Below are 17,168 nucleotides of genomic sequence, written 5' to 3'. Positions count from 1 at the left end.
TGCGTTATCTCGCTAAGCGATGGCTCGCCAGCTACTGATTGAGACTTCATTTTCTGACCATAACAAAGCAACAACTCATTACCGTGTAAACATATGTCCGACATAATATCTAAAACTCAGAAATAATTGTGCTTTCTTAAGACAGAGGAGAAAAATTAATCAAGTGAACAGAAGGAAAATAAAACAAGCAGCTCCTCTCAACTGTGTTCTGCTGCTTTAGCACGATCAATGCCAGCTTTCCAGAGGGCCTCGTTTGTTCTCTCATGTCCAGGATGCTAAAGAGAATCAGACAGACACAGCTACCTTCAGGAGCTCCCTTTGTCAGATGATGTTAAGTTATCTTTCACCTCGACTGAGGTCACTCCGCTCACAGCGGTTCTGTTCAGATAAGCAGAAGGCAAACTGATCCTGAATCAGTGTCACCGGGCTGCTCCACCCTTGATCCTTGGATCTCAGCTGCCAGCAGGGTGACTGCTTTTCCATGACCACACCAGTTCAGACTGGGGAGGTTCTCATCGTCTCTCTCTGGCCTCGGCCCAGAATGAGGAACAGGAAATGTCTAAAAGAACCACACGAAGGCTACAAGTCTTATTTTTCAACCATTTGACATGTTCGTCTCATGACTATGTTTGTGTTTCAGTTGGTTTAAACACAACAGTGCCTGAAATCTGAATGACTCAAAATGAAAAGAAAACATGAGGGAAACATCTATTTCTACATATTTGTAAGTTGAGGTCTTTACAAAAATAAAGATGTCATGTTATTATAAGACACCATAGAAGTCTGGTTTAAAGAATTTCCTTTTAAGTCATTTGTAGTCCCAAACTACAATTTTTCTCAATTCTTGGACAGGACCACACATTAAAAAGTTGGCAACTTCCTAATGACAAGCTTTAAAAGCTTACTGCATTTACAACACAGCAGCAGAATGTTTCTTCTGAGAAACTTGATGAGAAAACATGACCTAAACATCTACTTAGGCTTATTTTTTTCAAACCCACATAATAACAGGTCCATAAGCAGTGTGTTACCAGCACCAATCATCAACCAATCAGGTAGCCTTTTCTTGTGTGTCCAAACATTTTGCAACATGGGCCACATTTAGCAAACCAATATTAAAATGAAGGCAAGAAAACTAAATACTAAATTAAAAAGTATATATTATCTGTTGTGCCGAACATTATTTAAATATTTTTTTCTATAGAAAGTTCAAAAAAAAAAAAATACAATTACAATTAAGTTGGTTTGTGAAAGGAAATGAGAAATACATTTTTCAAAATGTCTTGAATAAAGAAATTTTTCAAAAGATGTCTTTTTGAAAAAAGACATCTTTTGCAATTTTTTTGCAAGTCATTTTCTTGCAATTAATGTAAAACCAAAAAATCACATGTTGAAAAGTAGCTACAACTTCTCAATAATCAATTGAAAACATCTTTCTATGCACTGCAGCAACCAGATCCTTTGTGATGACTTACACTGAGTCGGTCCCTCTAAAAATCCCTTCATGAGTTTTCCCAATGTTTGCTTGAGTCATTGAACAAAGCAGACAGTGAAAACACCATGGTCCATTATTAGCAGTGCATATTCTTCATTTTATATCACGCAGTAAAAGGGTAAGAGAAAGCAGACTGTTGGGAAGAAATCCTTTAACCATGCCAACCCATCCATTAGAGTCAATAGCCTCAGAATTAATAATAATAATAATAGACACTTCTTGGCTATAAATGGCTTATAAACTGATTCCTTAGAGAGGCTCAGATTGTAGTTGTGCTGACTAATGCAAAGCAAACACAGTAGATTGAGGAAAACAGAATTATAAGAGACTCTGAACTGACCGTAAGTCAATTCAGGCTTTCGTCCCTTCATGGTTGATGTTAGGGTTGATGGTCAGTGAATCAGCTTGTCTGATGCTGTGGATAAGATGGAAAAATCCCAATACATACTTGAGGAATAGTAATAAAATTCGGGACACAAATTCCTGCTTTTCCTGGGAAAATGATGCATGGACCCATAAATACAAGAAACTGGAAGCAAGTGCAGGGCAGTGCACTCTTTTCATCCAGGACCGGGACAACTGCGGCTAAATTCAGTCATCACATTACCAACGCTAAAATGTACATTTCTCTGCTGTTGACGAATCGAACATATGTTTTATGAAAAATAAATAAACACTACAGCTGCTACTATTCTGTATTGCTCTTCTCCAACTATTTTCACATTCAAATTGAGTGGAAAGTGGCTAAAATGACTACTTTGGTTGTTACTGACAGCAGCTAATGACTATACAACATTTCGCCACGGTTGTGAAGGAACTCTGATGATTACGTATTAATTTCACACCATGGAACAAACTAATGGACCAGGTGGGAATTGAAGTGTAATTATTTTTACCCTCAGCGAGGCTTGAAAGCTCACTGGACTTTAAAATGAAAATTTAAGTTGAAGGAGAACAGAGAGGGATGTATATGAAACAGAAACCTGGCAGTTCGTCGGATCCACGATTCGTATTGTATAATAATCAACTTGTATCCAGCTGACCGACACAAATCAGTGCTTAATAGTGAAGTGGAAGGAAAATGAGCCATCGTTTCCAGAAGCTTTGCAAATATCTAAATAGCGAGTAGCTCAGATCTAAAAAGTAATGAAAAAATACTTCTAAAAACGCAAAAGCTACCTGATTTAATAGTTCAAACACCCATTAAGTACCATTGCGCCAATCAAGTAAGTATCAGCTTCCCTATATGCCTTTTCTGTGAAATATCTCAGATATGCTGACAAAAAAAATCCACAATCGGGGGAATAAATAGTTAAGTTTGGCAGGGAAATTTGAGATAAGCTGCACTGGCAAATACTCAACCACGAACAGGCGGATGGTTCACTGTAGTGCGTTGCGTCACAGTTTTCCGGAGTTTTTAAGGATTCTCAATATGATTTGCGGAAGCTGGACCATCCTGACAGAATATTTCCACAAACTCCACCCGACTAGCAGCAGCAATAGTTTGTATGAACTTATCCTACAAACTACAAGGCTTTGTTTCCCCCACATGGAAAATAGCAAAAGGCAAACAGGACTTGGTTCAGGTTTCGTATCACCAATCTTAGTTAGTATACGGCCTTTCAGCTGCTTTTCTGATTGATCTAAATCTCTAGTTTAAAGACGTGTCTTTGTGGAGCTGCACATGTCCTGAGTTGTATGGAGGAGAAAAGTAAAAAAACAACCTTCACTTTACAAATGTTCCGGTTTTCAAACATTTTCCAATAAATGTATTTCCTTTCTTCCACTTTATGCACTATAATGTGTCGGTTGGTGAAAAAAAAAGAAAAAAAAAGTGAGGTTGTAATTTGCCAAAATGTAAAAAGGTGTTCAAGCTTTACAGATGTGTAGCTGTGTGTTTGTGAGACTGCGATACCCTCCCATGAGTAGGTCAGATCGTAAAAATACAGCTAATGAAAATAGACTCTCAGACTGATCTATTTTCAAAAAACCCACTATAACAATTCATCTGGACTACTGACTCACAGATATCCCCTCAATGCATCTTGATCAACAGCCTGGTTTTCTGAGCAAAACTAAAAACAGCAGCAAAACAACGCACACACGCAAAGGCACACATAATTATGTAATTTCACTATGTTGTCCATTACTGAGGTTGTGGGTCAGAATCAAGCTTGATCCTCGCTGATCCTTAAAATACAGCTGTCACTCAGCCAAGAGAAAGAGGCCCTTATTTGGACATCTGAGAGTAGAGAGAGAGGGAGTAAGGGACTGATAATAGAAATAAAGACAGGGTTGGTCAGCCTCAGCCCTTTGTCAGTGCTGAGAGCAGCACCTTCTCCAGCCGTGGTGACTCAGTAAGGTAATCTGCTCAAACTACAGAAGGAACACAGAGTCTGCACGACAATACGGGTTCACGTTGGCGCCATGCAGCCCATGCAGGCAGACCGAGATCCACGCTGATGGCTAATCGCAACCTGCTTTAATTGTGATTGAAATAATTGTTGGCCAATAGTCGATTAATCGCTGACCAGCTCAACTGCTAAAAGAACAACATGCTAAGTAATTAAACTAAAACATTTTCATTTAAGTTAAAAAAAAAAACATTTAAATCTTGTCTGTTAACATGCTTTATCCAGAACTCTTCAAGTGGCAGTTTTATCTTCATCTCGTACAATTTCTGTCAAAAATATCTCCTTTTAAGGATCTTTTACTACACAATCGTTCATCAGTCAACCCAGATCCGCCCTACACTGTACTGACGTTCAGTCAAGCCCGAGCCTTTCACATGTTGATGTCAGAAGTGAGTTTTTATTAGCTGTAAATGAGTCTTTTGCTACAAATTATCAACCTTTCACAAAAAAATAGTGTGAATACATTTCAGGCAATAAAATGATCATTTATTCTTACTGAGAAGCCAACTGAATTGTTTAATTGCATCTTTTAATGCATATCTAATATTGTAGGAAAAGGATTAAGCTCTCAAATGAAAAATCTGCAGAATGACGATTAATCGATTCATGTGATTAATCAATTACTAAAATGATTAGTTACAGCCCAACACTGTTCATCAAATTATTAACAGCCAACACTTTGGTCACATGCTTCTGGATCTTTCTCTGCTCTCGTCCCAATATCGATTGAATTCTTTCTTGCTTCATGTTCTGACCTATGATCGCTGACATAATGAGAACAGAGTGAACATGATCTACAGTCTCAGGTATTTTCAGGTATTTGATAGTAAGATCTGCACAACTTATCAATCTGTAATGTTCATCGCAACATCAGTCTGCCCGTATTTGAAGTTACTAATGTGACATTTTGTAAGTTGCTTTGGTTTTTAAGGGTCACGAGGGTCACACTCTGCATGCCGCTGATATATTTGTGTTCCTGGACAGACTCTCCCTATTCTTGATATCAATTTTATTGTCAAGATGCGAAAGCCAACGGAGAGCAGTGTGGATACGGTGATGAAGAAGAGGAGGAGAGAACTGTGCCGTGATGATATGGCAATAGCATGTTTCCCTGTTATTGTGCAGCATCGCATTGGCTGCCGAGCAAGATGCACTCCATGAATTCATCACTCCCCCCACTTGAAAGAAAGCTGCCTCTATCTGCCTCCGTGCAGAGTGCGGCTGCAGTAAGTGTGGCTTAAGAGGGAAAATCCTTCCTGCAGCTGCTGGAGGTCAAGATGAATGCTCAGAGATAAGCCAAGAGCAGCCGCCCCAGACTTCTGCAAAAATACAAAATAACCGAGCCATTAACTCGGTTTATTGCTGCTTATTTAGCCGTAACTCTACCCATAAACAGAAACTGACTGCAGAAAAGCAATAATCATATATACTGAGGTAAAAGTACAATAAAGCGGCACAACAACTTCATACCCGTAGAAGTGGTGGTTAGCTGAAAATATGTGATGGGAACATTTATATAAATTAGGGCTGCTAATTCCTGGCCTTTCTGCAGCTACAACCAAATAGCTAGCTACTTTCACTTATATTTCTAGAAAGAGATAGTCATGTTTGTCAAAGACAAATAGATGAAACTTTATTAAGCTTCAAACAGCAAGAAATGAACATATTAGCAAACTGTACGACAGATTTCTGACACAAAATGGTTTTTGTTTTGGGCCAGAGAGAGTACAACTGATATTACACAGGTTGGATACTTTGGTGAAAATGCAGGACTCCACTCACATCAGATACAGATTTGCCTGTTTCTTTGTATTTTTTTTTTCTGAAGTCTGACCTTTGAAAATCTGCATTCAGACAGGTTTGATTTTCTGCCTCAAGACCACAACCCAATAACTCAACTTTGCTTTAGGGTGCATTCACACCAGTTCTGTTCAGTCTGCTTCCATCGGACTCTCGTTTGTTTGCCCGGAAAGTCTGATTTGTTTTGTGAGGCGTGAACTCTAGTTTGTCTGAAAACCTCGGACTCGGAATGCAAATGTGAATGCCAAGCGGACCGGAGACCCGAGAAAACGAATCATATCCCCACTGAAGCGTGAACAAGTAGAATGATCTGTGTCGCTCTTTTCTCCCAATCCACAGCACCGTCGCACGAAATACGAGAAGACTAAACTTGCCAACTAGGCCCACACTGTTTAATGAATGAACATCTTCTGTCACTGCTCAGATCATATTAAACATACATGAACCCCGCAGCATCTTTCTCTCTATGAGCCCTCAACACTGCCAGCAGAGCTGCAGTCCAAACAGGCAGACTTAGTCGAAGATTCCCGTGAACATCTGAAGGTTTGGTTTAGCCGACCGGTGATGCATCTTAGTATGTTGTTGAGAAGTCAAAGATAATCCTTGTAAGAGCAAGAGTTGAAAACTTCAAAGCAATGTAACAAAACCAGAAACTTTTTCAAATTTGCAAAGCTGGACCTTAATGAGATTGAAAACGTTCCCTTAAGGTTAGAAATGCAGATCAAAAGGCAGAGTAGATATATTTTAGAGCAAGAAAAACTAAAAAATATTGAAAGTAGAAAGCCTCGATAAATTACAATTGACCTTTCGCCGTTTGTGCTCATTTTCCATCTTTCAAACTTTTCATGCATACTTATCTTGACAACGTTGCGATGGGAATGACTCCAATCGTCAAGATTTACAACCACAAAGACAAATGAAAAGTTGTACAAACAATGTGCGCTCATCAAAGATAGACTTATACTCTCTCTCGTAGCTTAAGCCTATCTTTACTTTGCATCAAGTGGCCGAGACATGAGGTACGAGGTACAGTTCACAGTCTAAGGGCTGAAAAACACGACCATGACCAAGTGAGGTTGTGAGCAGGCAACACTCACATAATTACTTTGAATTTTCTGTGGGTTGTTCAGATAAAACAACAGTCTTTGTGCTCCTGTGTGAATGCTCTTGTGCTCCAGGTGCTTCTTATGAAATAATAATAGCCTGCACAGTGGGCAAGTAACTATCCTAATTGAAAACAGCCGGCCTTCACTGTCTTTCCCCTCGAGGGAAGTCGTGACAGTGCAGCCATCTATGAGTGAAAAACTGAGCCGGAGCCTCAGTGGGGGTGCATTTCAAACCTGCAAAGTCCCCTTAACAGACATTAATACAGCCAGTTTTATTCACTTTCTCTTCTTTCTGATTTTTAATCCTTTTTTCACATCGGATCATTGTGCATCAAAAGCTGAAAAAGGTCAAGTGTGGCTCCTACTGGTTCGCCTCTCTTTGGTTCCTGTCTGCAGCACACATCCCCCCACTTACACTGAAAAACAGAGCACAAAAAATGTAAAGGAACCGCGTCATCGTCTACGTCAAGTATTCTGACGTCACATGCCCTGGCATACGGACAAAACTCCCAGTGCATGCTCCTTGGAATGAGCCGCTTGGATGCAAATTGATCCTGGTGAGTGTAGCCTCGAAGATGACAAGGAGCGCGCACAAAGACCTTACCGACGGAGGACCGGAAGGAGGAGTGAGCAGATGGATGTTGTGGCATCTTTGTGCTTCTGTCAGCAGTTCTGGCAGACCAAGGCTAAGGAGGAAAACAAAAACACCTCTTACTTCTCCCTTGTATGTGAGAAGTAAGAGGCAGAGTTTAGGGAGTCGCTCACCGAGGAGGAGGTGGACAAGATGCAGGGAGTAAAAGAGAGGAGAGTTTATAACGCTGAAGGTGAGAGGAGGTGAAGCTGTCAGTGGGGTTTGTGAGATCAGAGGTGTTCATGCTGTCAACGCTGGCAGAACACAAAAGGGACAAATTGCAACCACCTGAGGAGCAGAAGCCTTTGAGGAGGTCTAAATACCCCGGCAACTTTTTAAACAGCCAGCTGTGACTCTTACTCACTGCTGCATTCACACGTTCAGAGCAAAGTCATAATTACACATGAGAAGGACCTGATGTCAACCACATGCTCATGTCGAGTGCCGTCACGAGCTGAGTGAACGGTAACGGCTTTGATAATCATGTAAAACGCAGGAAGGACCTTGGCTATGAAAACTCCCGTTCCGTTCCACCGAACCGATTTCAAAGCCCAACCTGTTTCATGACAGACAGAAGTTGGGGGCTCAAAGAATAAAACAGAGCAATGTTTCCGTACTCGCTCTCTCTACACCTGAATGAGCTGCAGACGTACCTGCAACAGACGTGTTGTGGAAAATGTAGTTTTCTCTTAAATACCTTTTCTGTGCTTCTTTTGACTGAATCACTTCACAGCATCCATGCCTCTATAGTAAGCAACCGTGTCTCAATAGCCAAAGGTTCAGATCCTCTGTGCAAGCAAACCATAAAATATGGGGCTTGTTTTTACCAGGCAAACATCAAGGGTGCCACTGGCAGCGAAACAAACCCACAGAATGATTCTACCACCACCATGCCTGACAGCTGGGACGGTGTTTTCTTAGATTTCAAAAAGCCCTAACCCTCACTTTGACTCTTCAGTAAAAACATACTTTGAGAATCTGGCTTCCATAGCTCAATCCTCCAAGCACAAAACCTTCTACCAGAACCTATTTGGATGATTGTCAGCTTCAAACTTCACCATTGCTTTTGGGTCTGAATTTTAAAGCAGGGTTTTCTTGTGACAATGGTATTTCAACCACTTCCAGTTTGTGACTGACTTGATCGTTGGTGGTTTCCGGATTCTTTTGGATGTTATGGCAAATTTTCTTCATCCAGAGAGTGACAGTTTATTTCAGATACTTCAGATAGACCTCAGACATCCAAGATGACTTTCGGATGAATAAACAATGCCAAGACGAAACTTCGGAGACACTTCCCACCTCACCCTCACGGAAAATGTAAGGACTTTGCCTTGTGCAACTCAGAAAACAAACCATGTCAAATGAACTCCTCCAACTCTGTTGCTAAGAGCGGTCAAACATCAACAACAACAAACTGATTCGTCTTCCTTTCAAATTAGAAGTTACAAGAAACCATGGATTCTTATCTAGAAAACTATTGAGAACAAAACTTCAGGTCTCTGTTTGCTGTGAATAACAGCTTCAGTTAGAATCTGGGCTTCTCTCATAGCAAAACAAATGCATTGTTTGCTTTTGTTCATTGAATTGAGCACAAACAGACCTCATCTTACCTGACTCCTCATGATTTTACCTGATTCCTAACATGCATAATATGTATCAGAAACCTGCAGCAGAAGCGTTTCTTCCCCAAATCTCATCACCAAGCACAGGCATTTCTCATTATGAGGGTGCTGTGGAGGTCCCCTGCAGGGGGTAGCTGATTTTATTTTCACTGCAGTTGCCGCTGAGTTATCTCTAAATAATGCCTAAGAATACGCTTTGACTATGCAGCTTGGAATGAGCAGCCCAACAACAGAATTAATAGTGACAAAAAATATTTTTTTCCATCAGTAGATCTGAAGGTTATACGGCAAGCTGATAAACATGTAGGAGCTGACGTTTTTGAGTATAAACCCCAAAATGAAACATTTTAATATTGTGAGCGTCAAAGAGGAGGATTACAGAAGCCAAAGAACAATATGCAGGAATTATGGTGGATAGTAAAGTCACAGCTTACATTTAATTAATTATTACGTTTGTCTTTCTTCTTCCAAGGAGCTGCCTTTGCTACCGTGAGCAGCCGTTTGTTGTTTTTTCTGGTGTTTCTAGCTGGTTTGTCGTGAGCAAACCCCTACAATTAAATTTTTACAGTGTACCTGTAAAGTGTGCATTAGCTTCGGTTTTTCCTGGCTGCAGTAAGCATAAAACCTTAACCCCAACTCCCAATAAACCCATTATATTTTACAATGTACAAACCGCTGGGGTGGGGAGTTCTTTCGCAAAAAAAAAAAAACCTTGGGTTTATGTTGTTGTGACATTACACACCACAGCTCACTTTCTTTTTTGCTGGGTTATAATAAACATGAAAATGATTCGTTTTCAGGGAGGGTGGCGCAAATGTCCACACTGTTGCCTCACTGAGAGACGATGCAGGACTTTCCGTGTGAGGTTTGCATGATCTCCTTGGGTATACATTGGTTCTTTATGGGTACTCTGGCGTCCTTCCACCATGCAAAAACAAAATTTGTCACTTCTCACTTCATGCTCAGACGTCAGAAAAGCAGCAACACCTCCTCAAGTCGGAGCTCCAACCTGGAAGGTTAGGCTGTTTTCCAACTTGGACCCGAAACATCCCAGAGCTCTAACTTTTGAGTCCAATTGAACGCAGCTTGTCCTTAAGTGAGGACAGGCTCAACTGATGTGGCCTCAGTTTAGGCAACATCAACCAGCAATCCTGCAAGATGTACAGAATGAGGTGGATAAAAATAATTCATTTTACTTCATCAAGTGTTTTGGGTTGAAAATCTGAACCTATGGCTCAAATTCAAACCCTGCTGTGTTAAATCAAAGCGGGGCATATTTCACCCTGAAGTGAATCTGGGGAAAATAACACAAATTTGGTTCGTTTTCAATGCAGTGGCTTGTACAGTTCATGATAGAATGATCTTCTTCATATATATACATATTTTCTAATTAACAAGAAGCAGCAGAGTGAAACATGCAGCCCCTGTTGGAGAGGTGCTCTCATATCCTAGCAACGCCTCTGTCTGTGTTTTATTTCTCCCAGCTTTACTGGCGCGTTTATCAGCTCATAAATACATAATACCGGCCGTTTGCTCGTCTAATCTTGCCCGTGATTTGCTGTGTGTTTCTCGGCGCTCGGGACACGCAGACGACACGCTGCCCACTGCCAAAGAACTGCTTGTTCATAACTTCACCTGCTCTCCTCTCCCAGCGCCGAGCTGCTAGCTTAGCTTCCCAGTTCCTGAGGCTAGCGGAGATGAGTCGGGACTTTCTGCTCACAGCGGCAGAAAGACAAAAAATCTAACTAATGGCAAGAATACGGGGGGAAATAAGCGAACATTACAGAGGAGGGGAGGTGAATGAATGCGTGATGAAATACCCATGTCTGCGGCGTCCATCCCGTAGCTGACTCCCACTACCGTCTCCCCATCATCGGATGCTGTGGCCCCGGATAGAGGGCTCCCTTCCCCGGCCTCCGACAGCCCGACCGCTCCCTCGGCTGCTGCTTCCATTCAGCCTCCCGGAGGAAACAGAAAACAGGCACGTCCTCCGAAAGACAGACCCTCTGAGCGGCGGTGAAATCCCGGCGGAACGACGCGTCGATGGATGTGTCGCGGTAATCACCAGGAGCACTGTGAGACGGCTGTCGGCGACGGTCCCCTCATCAGTGCCGTGTTCCCTCACGAAGCAGCGTAGAGTCCGCTTGTCTCGGCTGCACTTGCTGCTGCCCACTGAGCAGCTCCCGCTGCTGGTGCCCGGTTGGTGCTGATAAAGGAGCTCTGGCTCCATCTGCAGGCGTGTGGGGGAACTGCAGCCAGGAACTCATTTTCAGTGTGAATCCTGGAGTTAGTGGCATCTTTAACTTTATTCATTGACTTTTTTTTTTTTTTATAAAAAGACCATCAGAAAACTGCACTGTGGATTGAAGTAAAGTGATTCTAATAACTCAAGTAAACACAAGAAGGTTTTTGTACAGTTCAAACAGTTTTTAGCTGTTTTTCCAGGTTAAGATTTGGAAAATCTCAGAGCTGCAGCTCCTCACATTAACAATATCAATAACAGTACAGTACAACTGGGATGGCACAGCCTTTCACAGATGATATTCTCATTGGTCAAATTGAGGAATTAAATAGATTCTAAAAATGTTGCTATCATTGCATTCTACATGCACGGTTTTTTTATATGTTGCAAGTCACTATATTCAAAATGGGAAATGTATAGCTTCTAGATACAGAAGTTCTGCCCACAAAGATTTCTGTTTCATATCCTGGTGTCCTACCAAGGCTTTAGAAATCTATTAACTGTTTTCTAAAATATAGTCAAGCAGTTTTAAACTCTTCCCTCTACACATTTAACAGGCACCCATTTAACCATTCATTCACAGAAAGTGAGAACCCAGCTGTAAGTAAACTAAAAAACATTCAGAGCCTGGTTTGGAGCAAAAACATTTATTTATGAGCTTTTTAAAAGCAATTATTAATTTACTTTTGACCTAGAATTGTTTTCATTTGACCTATTCGGAGAGGAAATACTGTCCAACACGTCCTAAACTGGTAGATTATTGTTCCGCTATCAGGCAAGAATGTGATTCATTTTATTAATTCAACTCCAAAGATAAATAGGTGAAACTGTTTTTACAGAGGCTACAAACTAAATGCCAACTTCAGTCTATAAAGAGACAATAAGCCAGTACTATTTAGCGAAATTGTAAGTTGTGGAAAATATTAAAAAATTAATCTATAATCATAAGATACACACGAAAATAAAAACTTTAAGAAACTGGAAAAATTTTAATATTTCCTTATCAGTGAAGTGTTTCAGTTGTGTTCATTTGTTTCACTGATATGTTTGAATTTTTATTTTTTACAACAGAGACAGTCAGCCAACATTTTCTTGCTGTCATTTATTTCTATTTCTTGTAAGGGTTCGTTTTTTTAGTTCTCGCGGCAGCGCTCCCTCCAGAAGTTGGCGTCCTGAGAAAGTGCCAATATTGCCATCTATGGCCGTCATTCAGTGGTAGTTATTTAATAAGTAATGTCGACTACACACAGTTGGCATGTTTTATCTGCGGAATTTGTAATCGATTAAGCCCTATATAAAAAATGTTAGTGTGTTGGTGATGGCGTCAGCTGTAAATATGGCCCCCAATAAAATTCTGCTTTGGGCCCTTTTTGATCTCTGGCCGGTTGTGAAAAAGGCAACACTAGACAAAAACTACAATTTGGATCTGAGCAAATTTATTAAGGAAAAAAAAAAAAGGAATCTCTTTGTATAGATTAAGAGAATTATTGATGTGCACAGGAAACCTTGTCTCTGTCTCTCCAGTGAACCAGATTCATATCAGTTTTGAGATCCTTCCAGAAGGTTGGCACGCCGTTTTCATCAGGTCTGTCCTGTCCGCAATGCGGGTTTTGGAACAGACCGTCACTGGTCTGGGACGGACCGTAACCATATGAATCGGTTCTTGGAGAGGTAGAGACACGAAAGGAAGCATTGGAGATGCAATATGATAAGCCTGGCATCAGTAGTCGAGGAATGATTGGGGTGTATTAAAGGTATTTGGGAAGATCCTTCTCCACCACCTGGAAACAAAGAAAGAGTAAAATGTCATCTGGAAATGTTCCAGTTCCTATGAATAATGTCACAGAAATTTGATCAAGGTTCCTGCAAGCCTGACAGATCAGATCAATTCAGTAACAGGATTTTGTACGTACACTTGGATCATCCAGGGGTCCGTATCTTTTCACCACCTGCCCCTCCTTGTTGATCAGAAACTAGGCACAAAAAAAATAAAAAAAATAGAAAACACAAAGTAACTTAGAAAAACCCAGAACAGTTAAGTAGTAAAAGAGTTTTCTTATTACTTTAGAAAAAAGAGGAGACAATTAGTTGGGATTACCTTAGTGAAGTTCCACTTGATGCTACTGCAGGATTGACAAAACAGGCATGTCAGAAAAATCATTTCTCATTTGATTGACCTTCAATTCAGCTTAAATAAATCCCTGGTACTAAAGTTGATGTTACGAAACATGATCATCTGCAGCTGTGATTAACTGGTCTCCAACTTTTACTGAAGTAGTTTTTTTTTTTTTTTTTAATCAACGTACTTTCCGAAGGTCCCCTTCCCGTGCGGCTGCTCCTTCATCCACTTCCACAGCGGGTGAGCGTTCTCACCGTTCACTTCGATCTTACTGAACATGTCAAACTGAGCATCGTAGCCCTGGGCGAACTGCTTGATCTGAGTCTCGTTACCCGGCTCCTGCAGATAAAAACCAGAAGGCAAAACGGATATGACGGAGACCGGTTAGTTTAAAAAAATATCAATTGAAACTGGTTTTCATGTTTTCATTTTGTGCCAGATTTCTTAAAAAGAACAGAAAAAAGTAAGTTATTGATTCCCAAACTATAAACTACAATGACGCTAATGAAGACTGTTCAAGTTGCTGACCGGTACTGTCAGCCACAGAACAGTCCTGAGTCACAAGAAATATTATAATGACTTCTTTCTTGACCTTGTTGACATAGAATTTTAAGTTAGCACAATACTGCACAGGATAGCTTTGACCATATAAATATAACATAGAAAGTTAAAGTACACTCTAGGTTCATATAAATTTAGATGAAACTAAAAACAACGGCTCAATCTCTGAAACGCAGATAAATTCTTAAAAGGAGGATCAGACAGAAGAAACAGAAAACATAGGCCTAGACTCCTTGGATCTCTTGAGATAAGGAGCCTGTATGCCAGGCAATTAACAAATTCCTGAGCATGGTTCAAAAGTTCACTAGGATCTTAAAACTTTTTATAAATAATTTTATCTATATTAGAATTAACTATATTTCTTTAAGCATGTTTTTAAATAGTTACTTATTAGATCCAAACTTATAGTCATTATTTAGCATTACATTGTGTGCAAGCTTGGTTAAAATACAAACGACTTTTTTGTAAAAAACAGCTTGAGGAAGAGATAGCGCTGCAGCTGCAATCATATATCAAACTGGACAGCGGCTGATACGAGAAGGGTTTGCCGTGTATCTGCTTTTGGGGCTCTTTAGCAGGAGGTAATAAAATTAACATTGAGACAGCCCACACAAAGGAAAAGAACACACCTCCTAATGCATATATTTAAATGAGGAGAATATGCAGTCTATAAAAAATGGTTTGTTTCACAGCAGAAGTTGGAATCTCTTTGTGCTGAGTGAGAGTTTTCCCGGAGGATGCATCTTCTGTTAATCTGTTGTCTTTTTTACTCAGTTCTTTGTCTCTGTTTTGTAATATCTTGGACTTTTGCTCTAGGTGAGAGGCTTATTGTAAAGTTCTTCTTGGATTGATTTTCTCTGGATAAAACTCTGAATATCTGAAGTCTGACGTCGTACGATTGCTCTTTTCTCTCTGCACACTTACACAGACACAGGAATTCGGGACTAAGAATTAATTAACGAGCTAAGATCAAGTTCTTCATCTTTTTAATTCTTAACAACCTGAACCTACACCGACTTGAAGGTATCTTTCTTTGTTTACCTTCTTATATTACACCGAGCTTCATAAAGCTGGCAGCTTCTGGATAATTCTGCTGACTAACAGGCAAGATCCAAAACAAACGCATTCATAAGAAACTGTAGTTGTGTAAATTGTAAAATCTGTCATCAAAATCTATTCATTGTAGCATTAAAAAACTTTTTCTTTTGGGTTGCAGTACAGCTGTGCGTCAATACAATACAATTGAAGTGAATTTAAACGTACCTGGTTCCCAAACTGGTTGGATGGGAAGGCAAGGATGCGTAAACCTCTCTCAGCGTACTTGGCGTGCATCTTAGCAAACTGAGAGTAGTTTACAGGAGTTTTACCTCATTTAGAGGCAACGTTGGTGATGATGACAACATTTCCTCTGAAGACACACACACAAAAACACATTAAAGAAAGATACTGTGGCTGTCACATTAGAAGAGAAATGATCAGACTTACCTGTACTTCTCAAGGGACACCAAATTCCCATCAATGTCTGTTGCGTTAAACTCATAGATGGATGTAGCTCTCTGCCAATCCTCGGTTGGGATAGACTATTGGAAGAAAGGGGTTCAAAATTATACAAGAGCCACGCCAGCATGTCTACTTCGAACTATGTGTAAATAGGGGTACAAGTACTGGAAAAAAACAGCAAAGTTATGAACAAAAAATGAGCATAAGATCCACCATTTAAGCCCTAATTTGATTCTGTCTTACCATCGCCTGCAGCAGGACAGAGAGCAGCACTGTGCACCCTATCAGGCGCATGACTGCCTCTTACTTTGTTCCTCTGAAGACAGAAAGAACAATCAGCTCCCTACGCCTCGCGATCTGTGACTAAAGCTTACAGCCTCAGACTGACAGACAGAGCACACACCAGGTTGTTCACAATCTAGAAGGGGGAGGGCGCAGATTTACAGAAACGACAAGCTGTGACTCCTTGGTTCTAAACAAATAAATCCAGATCAGAAGGGCACGTGTCCTGCAGTCCATAGTTCAGTTTTTTGATAATCCTAGGCAAAACCGAGCTGCATGCGGCCCCCGGGGCAAAGAGCGGTGGTCAGAGCAAACACACTCAGTCTGTTTGTGTAATGCGATTTAATTAAAAGAATCTAACTGGAAACCAGTCAAGTTTGGGGAATCATCTGATTGCCAGAGCTTGAAAGCAACCAAATCGTAAACCTAGACAACAAAAGAGTGTGTGTTTCAAGATGTTTTAAAGCAGCGGTACACAAGCTGACGTGGGAAATCTGCAGCATGAGTGCCAAGCAAAACATTATACAAGAAAAAGCTCAATTATCTTGATTTGGAAACATGCTCAAAAGATTTAGAAGGATTTTTATTATACCATGTTGAAGCAAAATTGCACCCATTATCAAATGGGTGCAATTTTCAACCATTTCATAACAGTAATTTACTAATACAGAAAAATGCATACAACTGGAAAAGCTGTACTGTTGGATTTTTACTTTGAAAAACCTTTTGCCATTCCAATTGCAATTTATTCCATCAAATATAACTGCGATAAAACACATTCAAATTTATGGTTGGAATGTGAAAACAAACAAGGGTCTGAATATCTGTACTCTGCGATTCTGTTATGCAACATGACAAAGGGCACATGCAGCTGTGTTTATAAATGAGGAGGTTATCAGCAGGTAACATGACCCAGAGGGCAAGAGGGATATTGACTTGAGTGTCATGAAGTATAATCCTGTTAGTTTGAATATTTGTCTAAGCCAAAGTGCACTGTCTGTGCAAACTGTTTACAGGGAGGAGCAGTACAGCTTCTAAACTGTGCAGGGGCAAAGCCAACCAGAAAACCAAAGGCTCGCAGCGTGACGACACCAAGGAAAACAAGCGAACAGAAACTGTGGTGTTACAGCTGTGGAGGTTAGCTTTGTCATTAAGCAGATTTGACACTCTCACGCACACGAAACACGTATCAGAGTTTTACGTTACCGTTGCGGGTAAAACAAAGTACAGTATCAGCGCCAGCAGCGACCCACTGGCCACCAGAGCCCCTACTGCAAAAAAGACATACAACGGCCTCATTTTGGGCAGTTTTGAACAAATACGGGGTCCATTTCCAAAGCAGCTGACCGTGACTCCGCCCTGCTGAGCGCTGAAAGAGCTGCAGAGGGCGGAGCTT

At 40.7% G+C, this 17,168-nt stretch overlaps 2 protein-coding genes across 5 annotated transcripts in view; both read right to left on the bottom strand.

Annotated features, from left to right (window-relative positions):
* The window catches only part of pip5k1ca (phosphatidylinositol-4-phosphate 5-kinase, type I, gamma a), a 39,691-nt gene extending 28,388 nt beyond the window's left edge, over positions 1-11,303 (bottom strand). For 2 of the 3 annotated variants that reach the window (XM_055048176.1, XM_055048186.1), the window contains exon 1: positions 10,889-11,303. In XM_055048176.1, coding sequence (XP_054904151.1) covers positions 10,889-11,021 — 133 coding nt within the window. In that variant the 5' untranslated portion in view covers positions 11,022-11,303. The remainder of the gene's footprint in view (positions 1-10,888) is intronic. The other variant, XM_055048194.1, reaches the window with a different exon arrangement.
* Positions 11,304-12,724: 1,421 nt separating this feature from the next.
* Positions 12,725-17,116, bottom strand: gpx4a (glutathione peroxidase 4a). 2 transcript variants are annotated; one of them, XM_055048155.1, is made up of 7 exons: positions 16,979-17,116; positions 15,476-15,570; positions 15,254-15,398; positions 13,617-13,768; positions 13,409-13,433; positions 13,224-13,283; positions 12,725-13,091 (listed from the first exon to the last, which is right to left on the bottom strand). In XM_055048155.1, exons 1-7 carry the CDS (start codon positions 17,069-17,071, stop codon positions 13,059-13,061), a joined length of 603 nt encoding a protein of 200 aa, XP_054904130.1. In that variant the 5' UTR covers positions 17,072-17,116; the 3' UTR covers positions 12,725-13,058. The 2 variants fall into 2 exon arrangements, with proteins under 2 accessions (XP_054904130.1, XP_054904139.1); XM_055048164.1 differs by lacking the exon at positions 16,979-17,116 and adding an exon at positions 15,734-15,912.
* Between the last annotated feature and the right edge of the window lie 52 nt (positions 17,117-17,168).

Source organism: Poeciliopsis prolifica, unplaced genomic scaffold, assembly GCF_027474105.1.
Source record: "Poeciliopsis prolifica strain line A6 unplaced genomic scaffold, Auburn_PproV2 SCAFFOLD002, whole genome shotgun sequence".
In the NCBI taxonomy this organism is placed as follows: Eukaryota; Metazoa; Chordata; class Actinopteri; order Cyprinodontiformes; family Poeciliidae; genus Poeciliopsis; species Poeciliopsis prolifica.
Note: the sequence above shows the minus strand (reverse complement) of the source record. Positions and strands in the feature narration are given on the sequence as shown.